Genomic DNA, 24642 nt, shown 5'->3' on the forward strand with positions numbered 1-24642 from the left:
AGGCGGCTGTGCCGGTGGTGCTACGATGTAACGATACGGCTAAAACTCACAAGAAGCATGGCCTGTTCGTGGAGGAGCTGCTGCTGCAGGATCTCCAGGTGCCTCTGCTCCTCCTCTAGCTGGCGCCGGATGTACTCCTGTCAATCAAACGTAAACGTAGTTACACACCTGAAAAACTAAAACAAGACAGAAGAAGACATGCAAGGTTCCTATGAGAGGTAAAGTTAGCTTGGATTACTCATTGAGGCGGGTAGTAAGTAGGACTTTGAAGTTTGTTCCTTGATTGAAATGAACATAATGCTGCTAATGCTAACAGTTTAGAGCACGGTGAGTCTGTCGGGATTCATTTTCATTTTCACATACATTTTTAAAGAGCTACTCACAACTGGTAAGTACGAGCCAGTCTGAAACGTTTTGTTCAGATTTCTCATTTTATCTATGTGAATATCTATTAGCCTCTGTTCTGTTACCTGCTCTCGGTCGGCCCTCCTCTTCTCCTCCTCCGCCCTCCTTCGCTCCTCCTCCTCTTTGCGGCGGCGCTCCATCTCCTCGATGCGCCTCTTCTCCTCCTGCTCTCGTCGGCGCTGCTCGCGCTCCTGCTGCCTCCTCATCTCGCGCTCGCGCCGCTGTTGCTGTGGGGGAACACGAGTGGCGAGGTGGAAGATTTGGTAACACAAATCTTCCATAAAGCATGTAGGATTTCTAATTTATACGATCAACCGAGTCTTAAAACTTTCTTCTGGGACACAGTCCTTGACACTCAGGCAGGGTGGGTTATTTCAGATGATATTGTAAGTCTTCTTTTAGGATTAGGTTGCTTTTTTCACTCTTTATTCCTCCAAAATGTCTTAATCAATCTATTTTCTTCCACTGTGTAGCCCGGCCAGTTTTCCTTTGCCTATTTTGCAAAGAAAAATGTGCCAACATGCATCTCTGGTTGTTTAAAGCTGATAGAAACATTTTTTGAGTTAAATAATGAAAATCCTTGGAAATTGATGTATTTTCCTAACTAGTCTGCATGATTTGGGGAAATAGTTTTGAAGAAAGCAGCTGTAAAAGTTTACTGCAACATTCTAGTTAATCTTGAAGAAAACTTCTCATAATTATGTTTTGTTTGAGATGGCTTTATGCAAATTTAAACATCACCAAGAGTCTGACATGTCGGCCAAGAGCAAATTTCACTCTGATTGAAAACATCCTGCTGGTTTGACTTCTGTACAGTAAAATATCTAAATGTAGCCTTTCTTGGATTTATTTCTACATTTTTGGGACACTTACTGTTAAAGAAGAAGACTGGCTGAACTGCAACACAGAGAGCATTATAACGTCTCCTCTCAGTCTTAGTTTGCATAAAGCACAATAAGACGTTTGGGTTTTTGACTCGCTCACCTCCTCCAACCGCCTGCGCTGCTCCTTCTGCTGCTCGATTCGTTTCTGCCTCTCGGCCAGCAGCTGGCGCTTGTACTCCTCCTGCTCGCGGAGCTGCTGCTCCTGGAGGAGCTGCTGGCGGCGCAGGGCCTCGGAGCGCTCCTTGTTCTCCTGCTGCAGCCGGATGAAGTCGCGGCGCAACGTCGACTCGCCCGGAACGTTGACTATGGAGCTGCCCGGCAGCAGACACGACAGAAATAACAAGCGTTTAGCACAGAAACAAATAAGGATGTGTTTAAAAATGTTGCGCAGAATATAAGCCCATGTTCTCCTACGACCTTTGCATAGGATGTGTGATGTTTAGCTCCTTACAGTGGCCGTCTACACCAAATATTAAAGCTTCAGTGAAAGTTCCTTCACATTTTTTGGGGAATTTAGCAACTTGTGCGATCTTGGTGCTACATCAACCACTAACATATCTAAAACTGACACTTTTTGCTTCAGAACAGGACATCTATTTTCTATAACTTTTATATTTCTAAAAGTTTGCCACTTAAATTGAACTACTGATGAACAGGGGAGGCTTTCAAATCATTAAGACACATTAAACGCTTGAAATTTAAGCAGTCCCTCACACTTCCAGCTAGAAACACCAGTCAAATGTTAAACAGGTCACAAGATATAGGAAATGACCAAACGTCGCAGCTTTTTATTACGTTTTGCTGTTTTTATTAGATTGTTCATTTGCTGATTTTCCAGCTTCCAGTCAGTCAGTCTGGCTGGATTTCAGATTCTCCAGTGGTTTTCAGCCCTCCTCCTTGGAGCATATTAAATTTTAAGAAATTAAGTGTATTCTTTATTTTGTGTTATTTGCTGGATGTAGTTGTTTGATTAAATCTTATGTTTTACCAAAAAAAATATGGATACTGCTTATGCTAGACGTGTCAGAGCAGTTATTCTTCTTTTCCCGTTGCTATTTTGTACTTTCCAAAAACGTGTTTTCTCTTAAGCTGATCTTGTTTATGTGATGTAAGCACACAAAGTATGCATTTTTGCACATTTTCTGTTCTTCAGGTCATAATTATTTAAGTACAAAAAGAGCATGAATTTACTATTTTTAACTTTTTGAATCCTACTAAATCTTTTAGCATGTTTACCTTGGCTCTCCTTCTTGCTCAGAAGCTTCCTCCTCCTCTTCTTCACTCCCACTGTATTCATACTCCGTCTCATCTGTGAATTGAAAAAAACCCCAAAAACAAACCCCAAATAGTAAGGATCTAAAATTTAATCTCAAATCAGCTGCAAATGATGCAACTACTTAATTTACCTTTCTCGCCCCTCTTCTTCTTGGTTCTGTCGATGTGATCCTTGAGCTGGATGCGGACCTGCCTCTCGTTGGGCTGGTCCCGGATGAAGGGGTGCTTCAGCAGCTGCTCAGTGGGGGGCCGCTGGGTGTAGTTCTTCACCAGGCAGCCCTCGATGAAGCTGAAGAACTTCTTCGACCTGCAATGCCGTTTAAACGTCAAAGTTTGGAATATTTTATTCCCACGTATTCGCAAGAGAGGTCGGTTGCGTCGATTGGGGAGGAAGGCGGAAGAAGTTAGCGCACCATTTTTTGGACTTCAGTCGAGGAGGAGGGTTCCTGGGGATGAGGAAGAGGGCTCTCATCGGATGCATGTCACACAGAGCTGCAGCGAAGATACCAAAAAACAGAGACGTTGTGAACAAAACCATGTGTTACGATTTTTAAAAAAAGACGGTGAAAGTGTTTACTTTGACGCCACATGCTAACCGTTTATTTCGCACAATCTGACATCAGCCTGCATTAGAGCGACTGAACTGTCAGCTGCAGAAACATGTGGCTGTTTCTGTTTTAAAGAAATCTGATAAATCGAACATTTCAAAATATTTTTCACCAGGTCATCAGAAACAGACGAGTAGGAACTCACCAAATGTATTTTAGCTGTACATTTTTCTTTTAATATAAATAAAATTCATACAATTTTTAATCAAATTAATTGTAGGGTCTGTATATCAATCAAGAATTACTAAGAATCAAAAATAATCAAACCATAAACATTTTAAATTCAATAACCCTCTTTAATGCTAAATTATTGAATAAATAAACATATGAGCTCAACAACAAATATATTGATTGTTTCTAATTTGTTAATTAGGTTACTTAACCATCAGCAAAGTGACACTACGCACAAGTATTTCAAGAAACCCTGATCATTCACAAAACCTTCTTTAAAGACGTGAGAGCTAATATTAGCATTGGGGACGTATTGATTTGCATTGTGGTGCTATTTTAGCTTTGAATAGGCTAACTTCTATTAGCACAACACGAGTCTTTTCCCGCATCTCATCAGATCCTGCTTTTAAACTAAAATTAACCCCAAGTGGGAGTAGAGAAGCAGATTTGTTTACAGATGTAGCTTGTGCGGCAGATTTACGGCCGTACCAGAAACACGCCACAAAGGTTCCGACTGGAGGCTTTTTAAAAAATTGTTTCTTAAAAAATAAATAAATGCGATTATTTGCAAGAATACTTTTAAACACGTTAAGGTCTATGTAGCTAATTAATCAAAATTAACGCATTAAAGTGCCACACCTTAAAAAAAAGAGGAAACCCTGAATAAATCCCTGGGAAAACGTAGATGTACTTACGGGGCGCTCCCTCCGCCATCTCTATGGCTGTGATGCCACAGGACCAAAGGTCGCTCTGGAAGACAGGGTCAGAGTCAGTGAGGCATTTCTACACATGCCCAGAAACCCACATGTTTTCTTTATAATAATAAAAGGAGTTTCATAAATTCTGGATAATGTAATGTGTTGTAAATATAAATACTGCATGTATTTTGCTTCATAGGACTGTTGTCTTCCAGCTCTTCTGCTCGTCCTTACCCTGTAGTCGTAGGTGGCGTCGGGGTTTTCGTCGCAAGCGATAACCTCCGGAGCCATCCAATAGGGCGTCCCGATGAAGGTGTTCCTTCGGCCCACCGTCCGGTCCAGCTGAGCGCTCACACCAAAATCCACTGTGGAGAAAAAACAAAACAAAAAAACACAGATACAGTTGTAATCCATCATATTCCAGCCGAATGCTGTATCCTTCACACTGTGTGCTGACCTCAGATACATTTATAAAAGTGCCATCATGGGTGGCATTTTTTTTGTTTTTGTTTTTCTTTTTTTTTTGGTGAGCTTCGACAGAGAAATGCTGTTTTTTCTGAAAATCGACTTTGTAGTGCTTTAAAAAATTAAAGACATATTCTTAATGGGAATAATGTTTTCTATTAACAATTCAGACTTATTTCACTTTCTGAGAACGGGTGAGAATTAAACAGGTGGAAAAATATCCTACATGATCACTTAATATTTTAATTATCACTTTTAAAAAAACCAACTTTATTTCATTAAAAAATATGAATTAACAAGTTTATCCTCTCAGTTTCACTCAAAATGTCTAGGTGCTGAACTGTGAAAATAAAATAATTCAGTTTTAATGTGCGAACTGCACATAAAATTAGATTTTGTTACAGTTTTACTCAACACACAGGTGGAGTTTTATCAGCTGAATAAAATTCATGATTCTTTATGACTTATATTTACAAAATCCTCTAATCCCGTTTGAAAGTAGGAGAAAATGTGGAAAAGATCACAGAAATGACGGTTTTTACGCACAATAATTATTTTGAGGTTTGCTTTTCACCTCGTCTTAGTTTTGCTAAAGTCCTCGTTTAGTTTTGCTCTCTCACAAAATCTCCATCGTGCCATTTCAAGATAAATCCTAGAGTGTTTTGTCGCGGCTGCAGTGGAAACGCGCGGCTTCCACTTTGTGTCACAGGACAGCAATCAGAGAGTTCACAGAGAGTACCTCTGATCATAAACTGTAATCTTATTGAAAACAATTAGAGAAATAAAGATAAGATGGACTGCTGGAAGATTTCCAACAATGTTAGAATAGCAAAGTAGGATTCTTTTATTCTTTTATTTATTTTTTATGAAATAATTTGCACAAGTCTAATAAAACCGATTAGCCAAAAACTCTCATTTAGTGCCTGGTAAGATGCGGTGCACACCATCTTTCTCAGCTTGAAGGTTAAAGCTTTTTACCCAGTTTGACTTCAGCGTTTTCAGTGAGCAGCACGTTTTGTCCCTTGATGTCACGGTGGATCACATGATGAGCGTGTAAGTGAGCTAATCCCTGCACAAACACAGAATTTAAATGACAAAACATGAGCGTATCTCAAAGAACATTTTCCACTGCGTACTCACTATTTGTTCAAATGCAAATCTAGTTAAAAATAAAAAGGAGATATATTTTTTGTTCTTTTTGTAATATGCAAATGATGATGTGGAGAGCCTTTGCCAGTTAGAGAACAATGCAGTGAAAGTGCTGATAACACACCCTGAGGATCTCTCTGGAGATGTAGGCGATCCAGTCCTCCTTCAGTGAGTTTCCTTTGGTGTTTTTCACCAGATCGGTGATTGAGCCGGCGCCACAGAACTCCATGACAAGCTGAAGGGCAGAACGTACAGATAACAAGTTAGAGATAATCCCTCATTATCTGACACTTCTCAAATTGCCTAACGTCAAATGTTGATTTTTTTTCCCAAAAAAACTTTTACAAACATGTCAAGAAATAAGACAAAACCACCCAACTTATTTGCCTTTCATTAAACAAATAATATAGCCTAGTTCAGCTGAAAAACAACACAAAACTAGAAATAAGTACACTCCTTTCTCCACCTTTGGTCCTTTTAGCAACCTTCTGCTGTCACATAAAAATTTTGCATTTGAATAGAAGCCAGCAGGTTTTAAAGAGTAAGCAAACTGATTGTGGTGGGTGCTGTCTGTAGCTGAGGTGCACCAAACGAGATTACTGTTTAAATTATGTCGACCGTACAAACCACTAATAGATGCTAGCTAAAAACGTGAACTCCTTAATCATTTGTACGGTTCGATGCTAGCTATGCTAACCGTACAAACTGCTAATAGAAGATGCTAAAGTTAGCCAAAAACTTGAACTCCTTAATCATTTGTACGGTTCGATGCTAGCCATGCTAACCGTACAAACTGCTAATAGAAGATGCTAAAGTTAGCCATGAACTTGAACTCCTTAATCATTTTTACAGTTAGATGCTAGCCATGCTAACCGTACAAACTGCTAATAGAAGATGCTAAAGTTAGCCATGAACTTGAACTCAATCATTTTTACAGTTAGATGCTAGCCATGCTAACTGTACAAACTGCTAATAGAAGATGCTAAAGTTAGCCATGAACTTGAACTCCTTAATCATTTTTACAGTTAGATGCTAGCCATGCTAACCGTACAAACTGCTAATAGAAGATGCTAAAGTTAGCCATGAACTTGAACTCTTTAATCATTTTTACAGTTAGATGCTAGCCATGCTAATTGTACAATCTGCTAATAGAAGATGCTAAAGTTAGCTAAAAGCATAAACGTGATGATGATGTTGCCTCTGCTCCTAATCCCAGTTGGCCAAAATCTGAATCTTAAGGCCAAAGTGAGCAAAATTCAGACTGCAGCAGTTGTAGTAAGAAAACTAGAAAATTTCGGAAGAAATTTAGCCAGGGCCTGCCAAGGCGTGCCCGTCGGTTTGGGCCCGGCGTTGTCACGCTACAAATTAGCATCGATGCTAAAGAACGCTGCAACGTAATCAATAGCATGTGGAGAATCACAAGAACGTTAAGTAAGGTGGACGTGCACCATTCAGTAAGATTTAAAATTTTCTCAAGGCTTTTATTTTGGAAGTTTTGTTAAACGTCATTTGAAAGGGCCAAACTAATCCCATGCGTAATAGTCATTGGGTTAAAATAGTTATATAATGCTCAACACACAAGTAGTTGATGTAAAAATATTAAAGGCTTTTATTTTGAAATGTTTGTTAAGCTTCATTTCAAAGCGCCAAACTAATCCCATGTTTATCAGTGCTTTGGATAATAAATTCACATAATGCCCAAAAGAGCAAATACCTGATGTGAAATTGTCAAGGCTTTTAATTTGAAATTTTCAGTATGCTTCATTTCAAAGGGCCAAACTAATACCATGTGTAACAGTGCTTTGGATGAAAAAGTCAAATAAAGCCAAAAAGAGCAATTACATGATGTAAAAATATTCAAGGCTTTTATTTTGAAATTTTCATTAAGCTTAATTTTTATTGCCCCAATAAACCCATGTCTAATAGTCATTGGGTAAATCAGTTATATAATGCTCAAAACACAAGTAGTTGATTTAAAAATATTAAAGGGTTTTATTTTGAAATTTTTGTTAAGCTTCATTTCAAAGGGCCAAACTAATCCCATGTGTAAGAGTCATTGGGTTAAATCAGTTATATAATGCTGAAAACGCAAGTAGTTGATGTAAAAATATTAAAGGCTTTTATTTTGGAATTTTTGTTAAACTTCATTTCAAAGGGCCAACCTAATCCCATGAATAACAGTCATTGTATAAAATCAGTTATATAATGCTCAAAACAGCAATAATCTCATGTAAAAAATCTCAAGGCTTTTATTTGGAAATTTTCAGTATGCTTCATTTCAAAGTTCCAAACTAATACCATGTGTAACAGTGCTTTGGATGAAAAAGTCAAAGAAAGCCAAAAAGAGCAATTACGTCATGTAAAAATATTCAAGGCTTTTATTTTGGAATTTTTGTTATATTCAAGGCTTTTATTTTGAAATTATTATTATGCTTAATTTTAAAGTTCCAAACTAATCCCATGTGTAACAGTTACTGAGTTAAATCAGTTATATACAGCCCATAGCAGCAAGTAGTTCTAAAGGCCAGTTCTCAGTCCTGATCTGTTTCAACTGAGGGTTCCACTATAGATAGAACTACAGTGATGCATATTTGTAGTCCTAATCATCAGCCAATAGCCTCTTGAGTTCCGTTGCTATGTTAAATAAGTTTCTCACCAAGGTGTGAACTGTTAGTGACAGAGCCTGAGACAGCCTAGAAAATCCTGTCGCATGACTTTGCTCTGAAGCACCGTGACAGAAAACCGTACGATCTAGATAAATTTCGAAAACATTTTACCGGAGCAGACATGCGTATCAATGTGAGGACCGATTTTGATACCAATCATGCGATATTTGTGGGCGTGATGGCGATTTCAAAATTATTTTGGGGTGAAAAAGTTCTCTTGATTTCTCACTCTAATCAGTGAGAGACGCACTCTAATTTTAGGAAAAATGAGAAACTTTGGGTCGCTTGGAGACAAATTGTGGACAAACCGTAATTGGTATCGACGAGCCGTCTTCACTTTCGAAGAGATCACAGACGTATCTACAAAATGAAATTTGAATGGCATTTCTACGTGAATTCGTGACGACACAGAAAATCCTCAAAAATAGGGTATTTCTAGGATTTTTCCCATTGACTTATAATGGGGTTTTTTTCTTAGTTTTTTGTGAATTATGTCGCCATGTTAACCCCGAATCCCACCAAAAGTAATAGCTCCAATGGCGTGAATTTTCTGCACGTTTTGATACCTCATTTGTAGGTGTGCACGCAGCGGTACGAGCCGCATTAACGGTTACGGATGAAAAATAAAGAATTGGGAGAATAGCAATAGGTTCCTGCCATTGCTTTGCATGGCAGGCCCCAACTAGCATGAAAGAAGGAGAAACAAATTTACCATTTTGTCACCCTGTTGAGTCTCAGTACAGTATATTTTATAGGGATTCCAGAAATGCCATGTTTATGTTTTGTTAGTATCTACAACTTTCCTAGAATTTGTCGACAGCCCAACACAGTCGTCTCAAACTGCTTTCGTCAAGGGCTGTTGTCCTGCAACTTTTAGATGTAGCTCTGCTTCAGCACACCTGGCTCCAATACCAGCTCATTAGCAGAGCTCTGTAGAGCCTGACTGGATGCTAGTGAGGCAGTTTACTCATTTAATTCAAGTGTGTAGGACGAGATAAGGCACATCTCCTCAAGTACTGCAGTTTGAGACCACTGGTCTAACACTATAAAGATCCAGCACTTTAAGGTTATTCTCGTCTTCTGATTCAGTTTTCCGGTAACAAGTCAAAGAGTCCTTTTAATTTTCTTTCAAGATAGAGTTGATTTTTTTTGTAGCAGAGGAATAAAGCATGAAATACACAAATTAATAAAGCACAGTCAAACCTTCAGGTTTGAACCTGTCATGAGGTTTTACCCTCTCAGAACTGTAGTCGCCTATAAACTCTAAAATACTCAAGAAACGTTGATGTTCCTGATAGTAACCCTCTTCATCTGGAGCACGCAGTCATGAATCCTAGCAGAGTTCTCTTTTAATTGTCTCCTTTGTAAAATCTGGAGGTCAGTGTGTCAGACATTATGTAAACGCAGCAGCTCATTTTCCGGGTCGTTTACTGGAGTTGTTTGTCCTGGTGAGAGTTGCTGCTTCATACATTTTTATTTTTATTTTTTCCTGTTGACAGGGATGCTGCCCTACACCCCTCAACACTGGCGACACTTTCAGATGCTTTGAGATTCACTTTACTCCTTGCTTTGTTTTTATCCTGCAACCTTCACACAATCACATTTGCAGCTGTGAGAGAACAAATCCAGCAAAAATGACATACAGTACAGACCAAAAGTTTGGACACACTTTCTCATTGAATTCAATGAGAAAGTGTGTCCAAACTTTTGGTCTGTACTGTATTTCTGTTGAACATTTACGTTTGCAATCAGCTCATGCATGTACGGATGAAAAATCAGGAACTCGTGCTACTTGGATCTTTAAATATGCTTGAAATACTTTTATTTGTTTCGTACTGTTTCAGTTACTTCTTCTTCATTTTAGCCCTTACATTTTTGCAGATAGGCCCAAAGTCATGTGTGACTTAAAAGCCTGTGGTGCTTTCTGCATCTGCACATGTCGACCTGACGATGCACACGTTGCCTTACAAGCACGCTAAGTGCTTCCACTCAGAAGAGGAAGCCGCATCTTCAGAGATGGTCATTTAAGAACATAATCATCATAAAACTCGGGCCTTTGTGCCTCCTATGCACACACAGTGGACAGCATGATGATGACGGTTTCCACTCATAAGTGGAAACCGTTAAAAGAGGTTGAAGAAGCAGCTGTGAAAACAAACACATGGCTGTGCTGTGGGGTAACGGAAATATTTCTTCCACTGGTCATAAAACAAGCAACTCTGCTAATCGGTTGCCCTCAGTATTCACACACGAGGGACACTAATTGATCTTAAATTCAGAAATGATCAGCAATATCAACCCAACGTCAGACCTAGCTATTTAACTGCTGTCACTATTTGCTAACATATCAAAAAAGACAACATGTGATTCTAAGTATGAATAAAAAGTGAAGAAGAATTTGCAGAGTATTAAGTTCTGTCACATCTTTTAAGTGTGCGTATTGTTTTTTTTTAAAAAAGTGCTCCCACTCTGATTAGAGCCTGTGCATAGGGATGAAGAGTGTGTCCCGCTGCGCCAGGATGGAGCGTGTAATTTATGACATTATGACACGGTGGCATTTTTTCCCTGTTTTCATAATGGTGTATTAGGGTTCCCAATCGGTCAAATAATTATTAGCCAAATTAATAGTATGACATCATCAGTAACAAGCCTGCCGAAAACATGAACGACTAAGTTGGAACGACATTGTAAAGTATCAAGAATCTGTCTTGATTTGTAAAACATTTCATGGCTGTGCTCCCTCTCTACTACAACAGTTTAATTTAAATTATATTAAAAACACTTTAAAAAAAACAAACAAATCTGTTTTTTGGGATTATTACTGTCATATAAGCTGAGCTAACATTGTTCGGTTGTTGTCTGGTTTAACTGATGAGCTCATTAAAACTAGACATGAATGCAACCCTTTTTCCAGACGGGGGATTTCATCGTTTCATTATTAAAGGCTCCACCAATCTGTTCAAGCAACACCATTCAACTATTGCTCGTTTATTTCTCATTATTGTGAGAGTAATCTATCACTAGAGTCCAAACCAACACCACCACTCTACATTACGACTAACAAAACACAGCAGAAGTGAATAAAAACAGCTGAAAATATCCCAAATGAACATTTTGATGCTCATTATTCTTATTCAGCTGCTCCAGAGAGCTTAGAAACTGTGCCACAATAACTATTTCAGTTCCTTTATACAAGCAGTTATTTTCGTAACAGCCTATTGTTTTACTGCAGTTATTCATTACACCAGGTTCCCGTCAAATAAAGCATGCTGCTTTGTGTTAAAATGCAACTTCCTGAAAGACGCAGGGAACATGTTTTTAGGTAGCTCAGATGACGTTGACTCACACCCTGCGAATAAATGTCCCAGTAATGTTGTCACTGCTCATAAACTAAGAAAGGGGAAGAGTAATCTGACAGCAGGGCGGTGTCAATTATTCACCTGATTATGCAGCCTGAATTTACTGAACACCTGATCCGAAACCAGATTAACCAGAAACCGCCGCCTATATTTGCCAACTCACGTTGACTCCACCAGTTCCTACTTGTGGGCCCTGATAAAAATGTTGATGTTTACGATAAACGTGGGCTAACATGCATGATTTCATCTTTACCGAGAATCTTCTCTCTATTTTTTCTCCTGTTTTTGCTCATCAGCGCAGACAGAGCGTCTGCATGAGAACTAATAATTTTATTACAGCATCACTGCGGCAACATTTGTGGAGTATGTATGCAAATAAGTGTGACCCAGTATATGGCAGACATGGTGATATATATGCTTATGGTACAGAATTTTTAGTATTACTGATGAGGTCAACTCACCCAGAGTTGGTCATCGTGGCCCGGTGGACTTTTCTTGATGAAAGCGCCGTAGTATGTGGCTATATTTCTGTGGTGTGAATACTTCTTCAGCATGTTGATTTCCAGCTTAATTTCCTCCTCTTCATCCTATGGAAGAATAACAGATGCAGTCATGTCACTTTGAAAACACATTACTATAATTCCCTGTATCACGGGTCAGTCTCATAAGTTATTTCCATTCTTGTGGTTAAAGTAACAAAAACTTTCTACGAGAACCAAAAAAACCCCAAAAACCTCTGAAACGTGAAGCAATAAAAACTGAACTGGGTGACATTTTTAACATAATTTCATCATTTGTCTTGTCTTTTGTCTGCAAATCTACTTTAATATCGTCTTGAAATTTGTCTTTTTCCAATTTTGGGGGAACTGAAAGGCATGAAACACTCCTTTTTACTCCATCTCAGCTGGTTTTGTATCTTTATAATAAGTTCAAGATAAAAAAAATGGTTATGTTGTCCTTTACTGAAGCACACAAAGCCCAAATTTGAGAAAAATGAAGTTTTTTTTCTCTCAAATTCAGGCTGGTTCCTCATTGATTAGCGAGAAACCGTCATTTATATAGAAAAAGGTCTTCCTCCTCTTTACTTTACACTGGAAAACTTGGGGGGAAAAAAGTAAATTTTTTTCCCATAACTTGTTTTCCAGTGTGTTTATGGAAAACCGGTCCACGCAGGGAACCAAACTATGTCCCGCCATTCCAAACAAACAGCTGAAACTCATAACAGACCCAAACAGAACCACCGTCTCTCTCTGTCACAGGCTCCGGGTTTTACATACAACATAATGAGATCAAGTGGTTATTTCTCCATCGCTCCCTCGTCGCTGAAGCCCGGCGACAGTTTTCATTGCTTCGCTGCGGCCGAGTTTGATCAACCGAACTGACAAACAAGACTTGACATTTTCACCGTGGCAACCGCAGTTCGATTTTCAGGAGCGCCAGAAACAACAGCGCGTCCATCAGTACGGGTTTCAACATCCAAAAACTCAGAGGAGTTGAAAAAAGAAAACATTTGGATTTTCACACCATGGCTTGGGACTTTGTGACATTTATCACGACTGATGTTTCTTCTGTGTTGAACTTGCAGATCATTCAATACAAAACAACCTTTCCCTCTACAAGCGACAGCATTGTCAGCTCTGGACAGACCACTAATCTTACCTCCATCAAACCGAAGAAACAATCACCTAAATTATCTGTACAGTATTATTTGACCAAGACATGGCCACATGGTAGACGTAAACCAGCTATAAGTAAAAAGGTTTTAAGTGTTTGGTTTTAAAATGGCTTGTTTTTCAAACAGATAGTAGGAAAAACTAACGTGCTAATTTCAGAAGCTATACTATTCTCTGCAATAAGCACCTGAAAACTAATACTAAATTTAGAGGGTTCTTGTTTTACATTTTGGCTTAACGCTGTGCATCAATATCAAAACAATATATTAGTGTTACGGCCCTGGGCCTTATGGGCTGGGTTGCAGGTGTCTTGTTTGTCTTTGTGCTCCTCCCCTTTACAGGTGCTGCTGATTTTATTCATTTGGAGCACAGAGCATTTAAACCTGGCTGTCTCCACCTTCTGGGTCGCCTTCGGCGTCCACTCTGCCTTGGTGCTTGTGGTGTTTTGTTGCCAGGCCTCAGCTCCCCTCCTTTTTGCACATTTGAGTTTGTCTTTGTTTTTGCACTTCAACAACTCCATATGCACTCATACATCACATCCAAGCATTTGCATTACACCACTGATACCGACATCCTCGATCCATTGTTGTTTGTGTTAATAAATATTCCTTTTTATGCACTTTAACCACTGCATGGTCTCCCGTTTTTGTTATGACCTTGAGCCAGTCGTAACATTAGTAACACATTAAAAGATGCAAAAAAACAACCTAAGTAATTCAACTTATTTTTAAATAAGAAAATAAACATTTTATGGCCATTATGTTGTATTTTTCACACCAAGTGGTCGTCTTTTGAGCCTTTATACTCTGGTTAACGATTAATCAATTACTAAATTAGTTGACGATTATTACAAAAATCGATTAATGACAGCGAATCCGATTAATCGTTTCAGCCCCAGGATGTTGTATTTTAGCAAAATGATCGGTTGAAGCATTTTAGTTTTAAATGAATGCAGTTAGATCATGTCATATATTGTAGTTTCAAACTATATATCTAAACACTCACACTGGTATTTTTAATCATTACTATAATAATTCATATGGTCATTTATTTCTGCAGTTTAATTTTCTGTACATTAAGGTGCCCTGCATGTAAATTCTGTACACCAATAACATCTTTGTAAATACAAAGAATTTAAAATGGTAGATCTCAATTGGAGTGATGAAGGGAAAGAGACAGTCTGGAAAATGAGAGCAATTTGTAATCAGCATCATCACTGCGGTAGTTTCTACTCAAGCTTTCAAAACCACGAGAATCCCATTCTTGCCAGTGTGTATTAATTACCCAGTCTTTGGCCTCTCTGTGTAGTTTGTGCCATGCAAAGATGCAGGAAGAAACCCAAGAAGAAGAAGCACAAGCAGAGCTCTGTGTTAAATTAAGTAACATCGACACATGCTTTGAGGTGGTTTTTTTGCAGAAAGACTCCGTATCATCCAATGTGACTGAAAACTATTGCAAAAGGTTGTTAACAACAACCTACTGTGGAGTCAAAACAACAACAACAAAAAATGTCATCTGGCTGCTGAGTTGCATTGGAGTAGTTTCTACCCGAGGGGGGTTAGGCTAGCCACTGCATGCAAGTAAAGTTGGCTCATTTCTACTGCAGGTTGCCATCTGCTTGTTAGAATGTGTGACGTTTTCTTTCCTTCGCAGGATTTTTATTGAAAAAAGCTGCGGTGCCATTTCAGAACAAGGCCTACAGGCTAAAGGGCAACGCTGCCAAACTACAGCGTTTAAAAATAAGAGAGTTTTCATATCTCTAAAATAAAGAACATCCAGTAGACCTTATGCCAAGTCATCTGAAAACTGTTTTTTTATATCCTGGCTGTCATTTGCAGAGCATTACTGCTTAAGTCTTCTTGTTTTATCAAACCACTCCCTATTTTTATAAATCCTAAGCTGCTAATATGTTAAGCTGATCTACAAATGCCGTATTTCCAGCTCAGTTTTGCAGCTAAAAATGAATCTAAGTTTACTGTTTCCCTGGATTTGAAAGTTCAACTACCTAAACAGCTTTCAGTGGATTTATTCTATAAATATTCTTTTTTATTAAGCTGCTGGTTGTGATAAACAGACATTACAACATACAAGCGTTTTGTTGTTGTTGCTTTAACAGTCTGGAGAGAGTCAGCTTTGACTCTCATAAAGATGACAGCGTCAGTCAGTCAATCCCTCGAGTCACTGTCAGGCAGCTGGTCAGCTGGTTTCTGCTTCAGAAATCCAACAGGCAGCAAGATATTTCAGCAGGCGGGTTGCCAACCAATCAGTCAGGGATCCAGCGGGATGGACCTCCAGCCAGCTAGTTCATCTGTTAATCCACTCCCCAGCAGCAGACCACCGGGGGTCATCCCCCCGGCCACCATCAGTCAACTGACTCATCAGATATGGGCAGATGAAAACAAAGGAGGACCCGGTAAAAAAAACAAAAAACTGTCGTAGAAGCAAAAGACAAAAATACAGCGAACAGACGTGGTTCACGGAGCATCCCAACACCTCAGAATGATTACAGCTGCTGCGGCCACAGCAATGGAGAATAATAAAAAAATAAATGAAAAAAACACAGGCTGTGGGCCGTGAATACGGTCTCATACAACAGCCAAAAGACAGGGAATAATAAACAGCAACCAGTGATAATTCAGAGGTTTCACTCGGTTCTCCTCTTAAAACATGATGGTGACAATTGCATATGAGATAGGAGCTAAAGATGAAACATGATTGACGCTTTACCCCAAACATGCTGAAAAAAAGAAGAAATTATTACCACAGTCACAATAGACAGTGGAGTTAGCAGCCAGTCCGCAAGTGTTGTTTGTGAGCATAAAGTTTATCAGGTAAGAAAATCTGTTGTTTCAGCATATTTTATTATTTTTAGAGTCCTTTTGTTAGAGTCCACACATCGTCTCATTAAACTAAATAAGTAACCATCCTGTTCTGGCATACCCACCAGGATATTCACGTAGACTAACTAACTTCTGCAGTGACTGATATATTTTCTTTTCACTGTCTGAGGTAAATAACTAACAGACTGTATATCAGTGCAACATTAGCTTGTCAATTGGGTTTTTACAGGTTCAGATGACAAGTTAAACTGATGTGGATAGTGTCACATACTTTGACCTCAGAATAACAGTTTCAGAAATATGTCACTGTAAAAACATTGGGACTTTCTGCTACTTCCATTCACTTCTGTTGTGCTTTACAGAACAATAAAGCAGCTCCTCTAATATGAATGACCCTGCTGGCACAGTTGGTAGGACAAAAGGCAGCAATACTTCCTGCAGAGTAATAATGCTGGTCAGAATCGGAGCATTTTTAAAAACATTTTTAACTTAACACTGTCAGAATTTTGAAGTTTTTTGACAAACAGTTTTTGTCGTTAGCGATCATTCACCAAGTACATCATGGTCAAGGTAGAGCTCCCAAGGATAACATTTCCACTAACAGCGTAACTTAGAAACTAGAATCTGACTGAAACAGAAAAATTGGAAGAAAATTGACTAGAACAATATATTGGATCGCTGATATTAAAATATCAGCATGTGCAATGCACAGCTTGGAATCATTTTAAATGACTTTAATATTTAATATTTTTTTCTCGCACTGAGTACTATGTTGCTCACTGGCAGACAAAGACGATACAAAAGCTAAAGCTTGATGGACAGTCTGAGGACAAACAGTAACCTCTATGTCAGAATTTAACTGCTCTCTTTCATACGCCCTTTCTGCGTCTCTTCCTCATCAGCTTATTTGGAGCCTCCACCTTTGTTTTGGGCATTCGTCTCTGTCCTTGTCCTTCCAGCATCACTTTCCATTATTGCCTCCCATAATGACTTTAGTGCCATAGTCATTTATTGAATCATTACAAAGTATGCGCTTCCCTTTTCTCCTTCGTCATCCTCTTCCCCTTACTTTCCTTCAAGTGCAGTCATTCGTTCAAAACGAAGCGCCCTGAAGCCACTCATTATCATTCCTGGGTATGACAGATGCGGGGAGACTCGGTGGCGGCCATATTGTTGCTATAATATTACAGCACACAATGGGAGCCGAGCTAACAGAACCACAAAGTGGAAATGTGATGGAGAAATCAAGGTTTTGGCCTCAAGGGACCAACAGGCGTTGACATGTCTAACAAACACCGAGTCGTCCTGAAGGAGTCGGCCTATCTTTTTAAATCCTCATCCCTCTTCTTCATTTCTAAAAAATAAAAAAAGGACATGTGTCTGAAGACCCCTCCTTGTTACTCAGCAATGCAAGGAACTGATAGCAGGAGGTCTGATCTGAACACAACGCACGCAGGTAATTATTTGTTTTAGCAGAAAGTGTGTGGATACGTATAGATTTACAAACCTTAGATATTTTCCATATGTCTGAAAACCGAGAGACGAAAATAAAATGCGTGATAAGCCATATCTTTGACCACATAATGACATTTTACCTGCCGAAGAACTGGCCTACTGACGTTTTGATCAAACAAATTCCTTATTATTCCATTTGCAAGTGTTTTATTTGCTAAATTTCTACACCATTAGGTCGAAATGGTCCATAATCCTAAATATCTGAATTAGCTTGAGCTGAAATACTGAAAGAATTGTTGTGAATACAAAACACAAAGTGCAGACCACATGAAGTTGCTGAGTCAATAAGTGAAATATGGCATTAGCTAACCTTAATTCAAAGTAAGAATTAGCAGAGCATGTGTCCCCTTATGTCTTTCTAAAATTGCTAAGTACGATGTGTTTAGGATTTATAAAATCACAATTAAGACCAGAAACATGTTGTAGAATTTTTTACATAAGTAACTTCATTCCTTTCAAGATTTGTACATGCTGATATACACTCCAATGTGGAGGGTGTGATAAAGTTCCTTCCTACTGTCTATTTGTATCCCCAAATGCTTAAATCACTTCAAGCATTCAGCATGCTGAGGTAAATCTTCATCAGTGCAGACAAAGTGTCTGCATTGGGTAGCATGAGATGAAATATTATTATTTATGCCTGACTCACTAATCATTGAGAACAACTGAACTGAACAAGTATTTCCTAACACAAATACCAATTTGATGCATTGAGGAATCTAGATGTGGTGATGAAGAGCAAACTGAGCGTCGCTAACCGTCATTTTTACCCCCAAACATCTCTTGGTCTAAAACAGCCCAAGGCACAACATCATACAGTGATAGTCAGTTGTATGGATCAGAATGCCTGCTTGATGTCTGAGGTCAGAGATCAGAGGTGTATGTGTAGACTGGCTGGTGATCATAGAAAAGCAACAGAAGCTCAGATAACCAGCTGTTACAACAAAGGTATGTGGAATACCATCTTTGAACTTTCAGACCTATGCGCTACAGCAGCAGAGGACTGCACCAAGTGCCACTACATTTCACACTTCAGGCTCATCAAAACTGGACAATATCAGGTTGCAAAAATGTTCCCTGGTCTGATGAGTCGTGATTTCAGCTGCAATATTCAGAATTAGCAATACAATCAGCTTCATTGACCGTTTTCTGCTCGTCTATCTTGGATAGCTAGCAAGCTATCTTTAGAAACAGGGTTCCTCAAACATTGGTTTTTGTTTCACCCTTCTGCAGCAAGTGGTGGAAAGGGATGGGAGGTGACAGAGTTCTGATTTCATCCTAAGATTTCAACATACTCCCAGAGAGACAAAAAGGTAAAGGAGAAAAAGATGTGAAGAAAAGCAGACAAAACCCCCAGAAGAGCTGAGAGAAATTTTTCTTTTCTCACTAATCAAGATCAATGTCTTTCCACCTGAACCCTGATCAATTACATCAAGCCACCAGCTGCAGCTCGAGACACAGCATACAGATGCTGCAGTCACATCTGTCTCCTGTCCTCCCGTGTTATTTCCATCACGTTTTCTCTCTAGTGAGCCCAACAAAGATGGCGGCTCGTAACAGAAATAACAAGTGGGGTTTAGAGTAAAAAGAGCAGAGAAGTAAGAATGAGATAAACTGTAATAATATTAATAATAATAATAATTTTAAAAAACCCTGAATGAATGGCCTTGACAGGTTGGAAGATAGTTCAGAGACGTAAGCAGGAGAGCTGAGGAAATAAAATCAGGCAGGCAGCAGCAGCAGCCGCCCTTCCTTCTATCCCAGTGCACTTCAGATGAACCTTCTTAGTGGAGTAAAGCAGAGGGGAAACTCGCCGATTTCTTCTCCTTATCTCAGCTCTCAGACTCTTTCTTACCATAATTTCTTTCACTCTGTTTCCTCCCTTCAATTTTGTCCTCTTACAACCCCTCACCGCTCACCGATTGGGAAAACATCCATTTAGACAAACTCCTGCTTTGGAGGGGCAATCACTTCAAAACAAAATGCATATTCAGAACATGTATGTGATGGGCTGGGTAGTTTTGAGGCACTAGAGAGTTAGTAGTGTGCCTGAGTAATTTTCCAGCAACTTAAAACAGACGACAAAAGCGGGCCACTGAATTAACCTGAAGCCGCTGCAGCCCGTCCATCTGAAACAGAAGCTGCTGAAGCCGTTCCACCGCAAGCAGTGACCCACAACATTCCAGTCTTCTCGCCCCAGCACTGCACTGACATCGGTCTCCTCTAAACATGGGAGAAGGTTCCTACTGAACCCTAGTTCAGTAGATACAGGCACAAACAGACGGGCTGTGGCATAAAACTCTTATGAAATAGACCAATTCAGTTAGATCAGGTTAACGAACTATACTGAGTAGCTATGCCGTAGTCAACGTTACGGTGTACCTATAGGTGTAACGTTCATTGTTAATGCATGAAAGAGGTTCACTGACTCTAGTGCTTCATCCAGTACTGAAGTGGTTATGTGAAACAACCAGTTTGTTTATCTGTCTCCTGAAAGCCAAGTCAAAGGCAACGTTATCAACGTTTCATTCCTTAATTTTGCTTCATCCTCTGCAATGCTGCTGTGAAGGATTGTACAGTTCCAGCTCCGGCTATCCGCGCTTCAGCATTTGCAGATTTTCTGTGGAACAAGACGGCAAATTTGAGGAAAATCCAATTACTCACGAGTATCTACAATATCCAAAAGAAAATTCAGTTTGGGAAGCTGAAATACTGGCGGGTTGTGTCTTGACCACTATAGGCTGGTGTTTACAAAACAGCCAATCCAGAAGCGCCATTTATTTCCCACTGGCTATACCCCAAAGAGCGAAAATAAGGAAGACTGTAGATTTTCACATCTGCAGTAGTGCCAAGATGATTTCCACTCTGCATAATAACAAATATGAAGGTAATTTTGGTGTTTGAACTATTAAAATGTGCAGTTAAACACATTTTTAAAGGGGATCTCAAGTATTTAGCAGTTGTTGTCCCTAACAACACCGTAACGATACTGGTATGTCGCAGCGAGTGGAGTGGGCACCATCCAGAATGTGGGCAGAGCTATAAAGATGCATGTGAGCAAGTTGGCCTACAAACCTGACCAAGTTGCAGCAACTGTCCAAAGTGACAGTAAGCTACTGTGAGAAGCTTGTGGAGTCCCAAAGCCTAAGAAGGCATCCTACCAATTATAGTGGGAACGTAAACTTCTTTACTTAAAAATAAGTAATAGAAATTAAAAGAAATAAAACATTTTTTTGTTAGTCTGACATTTAACAAGGAGGAATAACTTTGTCCTTTCTCATATAGAAAGCCAGTCTAACTTGCGTAACACAGTGAGAAAGAAGGTTAGGTGTGTTTTTATACAGTAAACCTTGTGAAGACCAGAACATTCATATGTTACAACCCCACAACTTACAGAGTCTGTTTACCACGACTGCAAATGTTTTATAAAACATAAACCATGGGAACCTCATTTTAGTCTACATTCTCTCTCCTCTCCTAGCTGGTCATCTTTCATCCAGCCCTGCTTCCTTCTGCTAAGCGATATGGAGAACAGGAAGCCGTATGTGGGTCAGACCACTTATGTATAATATACACAGGGAGTTGAAGGTGGACACCCATGCGTGCAGAGGAAATAAGTCATGGGATTTTGTGTATCCTTGACATTTGAACACTCCTTTCTTTACGTCCATAGACATGTGGAACAGAAGTGCTTAGTGTCTCCGCAGAAGTGCCGATTCAACTCCGTCCCAGTGCCACCAACTTCCTCCATCCAGCTGTCGTTCTTGGCGGGCGTCCAGAGTGAAACTGTACATTTATTTTAGATAACAGCTGGAGCGAGAGGAAAAGAGACTAATCCAAACATTCGACTGGAATAGAGTTAAAAAGGTCCTGCCATGTCCTGATTTCACTTGCATTTCTCCTCGGCAATGCGGCTCGCATGAATGCATAAACCCATCGCTGATCTATCCCCCTGCTTGCCGCTCTTTGATCTCAATGGTTGGAAATGCAGATTTGTTCGCTGAAGGCCACAGCGAGACTCTCGCTCCAAATGTCATGGCGGGATTTTGAAACATTTTCTCAGTAAGTGGATTTATCAGCACGGCTTCAACAAATATGCCGAGTAACTTTTCAGATTGGTTGAAGAAGCGGATTTTGGCCGACAGTAATGGGAAGGAGACCCTGGACTGAAACGGACCGCTCTATCCGGACAGAATGACTAGGATAACTTCATTCTTTATTTCTTTATCTATATTTCCAACTTCCATTTTGTTACGTCTACAACTTTAAACAAAACCTATTTGCGTCATGTTGAGCTGAATGTTGCTGTGTCAGTTTTCTCTCTGGTGGTGTGTCAGGCTGCAACTAGAGGAAAACCATGAAGGGTGTAAAGAAAAAAAATATATATATATATTAAAAAAAAGCTCCAGAAGAAGCAAATATTCATGCTTTAACGATCAAAATTCTGCAGAGGAACACAAAACTGTAATATTTTTGCAATCTAAAGGGAAAAACATTCTACTGTACTCAGCTTTAGCAGATTATTCTAGTTTTTAAGGGCTCCAGCCGGTCAATAGCTCAAAGTAAAAGCCAAGTTTTAACTTTATTAAGGACATCTGTTTATTTCTTTTGTTAAAATAAATTATTCAAGTGTAATTTTACAGCTTTATGTTGGACAACATGAGCTTTCCCAAATATTTTAATCATTCAAATCTGGATAAATTATTTCACCTCCACCACCAATATACACCAGTACGCCAACTTGTTTAAATTTACAATCCCAACTGATGATAATAAAAGACTAGGCGATCTTACTGACCTCTGTGACGTCCATGACCTTGATGGCAGCCAGCTGTCCCGTCTTAACATGTCGACCCTGGAAAACAAACGGAAAGAGATGAGAAAACCACAAACCAGTGATTCTGGGTAATTACTCAATATATGCGCCTATTTTTTGTGTGAATAGTTCTGCTATAAGGCAATCCGTCGCACATAGAGACAATGATGACACTCTGACTTCCTCCATTTTGTTTACAAAAGCACCAAAATGACCAATTTCCTCTGTGGACCAGCTTTACAAAGTGATACTAGGAATCAAAAAAGCCTTCGAAATGACAGTTTTATAGGCTGCGAAAGCATTCGGGGTGATTCATTTGGTCGTAAAACCAAAAGCCGCATTGGAAGCATGTCATTTTCCGCCACAATAGCATAGAGAATCACAGACGAACATCCAAACAGTCGGCATTCCTTAACAGACTTAACTGTTTTCAGTGTGCATTCATGCAAGGAGGAAAAAAACCCCCACAACCCTACACCAAAAGAGCACAAACATACTCTTGTTATGCCCAGTACAGTAAAGAGAGAAACACACTATGAGACTTTTCTTTTCAGCTGGACAGAAAGAACCTCCAGTAAACTGTGAGTTAAAAAGCCTTTAAAAGACAGAAATGGCGGACGCAACAACCAAACGTCACCACAGCTGGAAAAAACCGGGGAGAAATACTGTTGGACCTTGTCATTTCATACACGTCTCCACTGCCACATGATCCCACTTTCTTTTGTGGGAAAACGGGAGCTTTGACACCCAAAACCTTTGGCCCTCCGGGGGCCGAAACGAACGGGTGAAGTCCGCAATCCCAACGATGAGAGATTAACCCATTTGGGCTTGGCCACTGGAGACATGTGGGAGGGGTTAATGAAAAAAGGTCAGGACACTGGTTGAGAGTGACAGGAGAACAAATTTTTTCTAGAAAATCAAAATTTAAAAGAAAATGTAGCTTGGGAAGCTAAAATACCCCAACGCTACTTGACATGCTGTTGAATGGCGTTTGCAAAAAGGCAATCCATGAGTGCCATTTTTTTCTTATTAGCAGTGATTAGCTGTACCCCCAAGAGCGGAAATAAGGAAGATTGTACACATTAGCTTCTGCGGCAGTGTTAAGATGGCTTCCACTGTATGTTTTAACGCATATTAAGATATATCTAGAGCTCAACTTTGAAAATAGTCACTTTTTGTATTTTAAGAGAGTCTCAAGTATTTTCAGATTCGCAGGTGATTGTTGTTCTTAACATTTGAAAAAACCAGCAGATCAAATCTGATTTTGGCTCTACCCATAAATTCCAATCCTCGATTAACTCTTGTGTTCGTCTCTTCCCAAATGATGACACACGGACACACTTCCATTCAAATCTCAACCAACCTTTTGTCCCCGTTTTGACAGACCAGCTGAATAGATCAGACTTTGTTCCAAGTCTCACAAACTGTTCATTGGAATCGCGGCATGAGGAACATCACGTGTGACCCCCGACGATCTGAACACACTTTCACTCGCTGACAAATGAGCTCAGGTGGACACACACCACACATCAACACACACTCAAGACAGACTCGTGAAGCAGCTGGTATCATGCAGATTACATCATGACACTAATGAAGAAACGTGAGTTTTTCCTTCCTGGGGTTGAGTTTCACTGAGTCTCTGAAGTAAAAAAAAAAACATGTATAACTCCCCGCTGTTCATGCACACACTGAGTGCAGGCATGTGTGTGTGTGTCTGTGTGGGAAAATATGATGTGTCACTGACTAATCACCCAAAAGATGTTGTTTCCACTGTGAACATGTTTCTGTGGCTGAGCCGTTCCTTTGTGTTTGAGAAAGGTGACCTCAGTATGGAGCCCCCCTCCACACCCGCCGCCATCCCCTCCTGTAGTCCCGAAGCACAAAAACAGACCCACAACGGCTAGAAGATGACATCACCCTCTCTGGTTCCTTTGTTCGACACCAAGACGGAGACCCACGCACACACCTGGCCAGCCCAGAGAGAGAAACCCCATCTGTCTGCCATTAAAACGGCTCTCAATCTGCTGATGACAGACATGGACCTAATCAGATTTCTACAGAAACTTGGTGTCAGTGTAAAGCTAAAAGAGAAATTGGCTCTCTGTTGTGTTACAT

The 24642-nt window shown here is 39.7% G+C and overlaps 1 protein-coding gene across 7 annotated transcripts in view; it reads right to left on the reverse strand.

The window, feature by feature from the left end:
* LOC116723020 (mitogen-activated protein kinase kinase kinase kinase 4-like) overlaps positions 1-24642 on the reverse strand; it is a 99758-nt gene that overhangs the window by 31852 nt on the left and 43264 nt on the right. For all 7 annotated transcript variants that reach the window (XM_032567529.1, XM_032567528.1, XM_032567530.1 and 4 more), the window contains exons 3-14: positions 22507-22563; positions 12142-12267; positions 5780-5890; positions 5485-5575; positions 4276-4406; positions 4039-4093; positions 2978-3056; positions 2696-2871; positions 2526-2598; positions 1390-1600; positions 471-632; positions 51-137 (exon numbers count right to left, since the gene is read on the reverse strand). In XM_032567529.1, coding sequence (XP_032423420.1) covers positions 51-137; positions 471-632; positions 1390-1600; positions 2526-2598; positions 2696-2871; positions 2978-3056; positions 4039-4093; positions 4276-4406; positions 5485-5575; positions 5780-5890; positions 12142-12267; positions 22507-22563 — 1359 coding nt within the window. The remainder of the gene's footprint in view (positions 1-50; positions 138-470; positions 633-1389; positions 1601-2525; positions 2599-2695; positions 2872-2977; positions 3057-4038; positions 4094-4275; positions 4407-5484; positions 5576-5779; positions 5891-12141; positions 12268-22506; positions 22564-24642) is intronic.

The sequence above is a fragment of the Xiphophorus hellerii genome, chromosome 7, assembly GCF_003331165.1.
Source record: "Xiphophorus hellerii strain 12219 chromosome 7, Xiphophorus_hellerii-4.1, whole genome shotgun sequence".
Taxonomy (NCBI): Eukaryota; Metazoa; Chordata; class Actinopteri; order Cyprinodontiformes; family Poeciliidae; genus Xiphophorus; species Xiphophorus hellerii.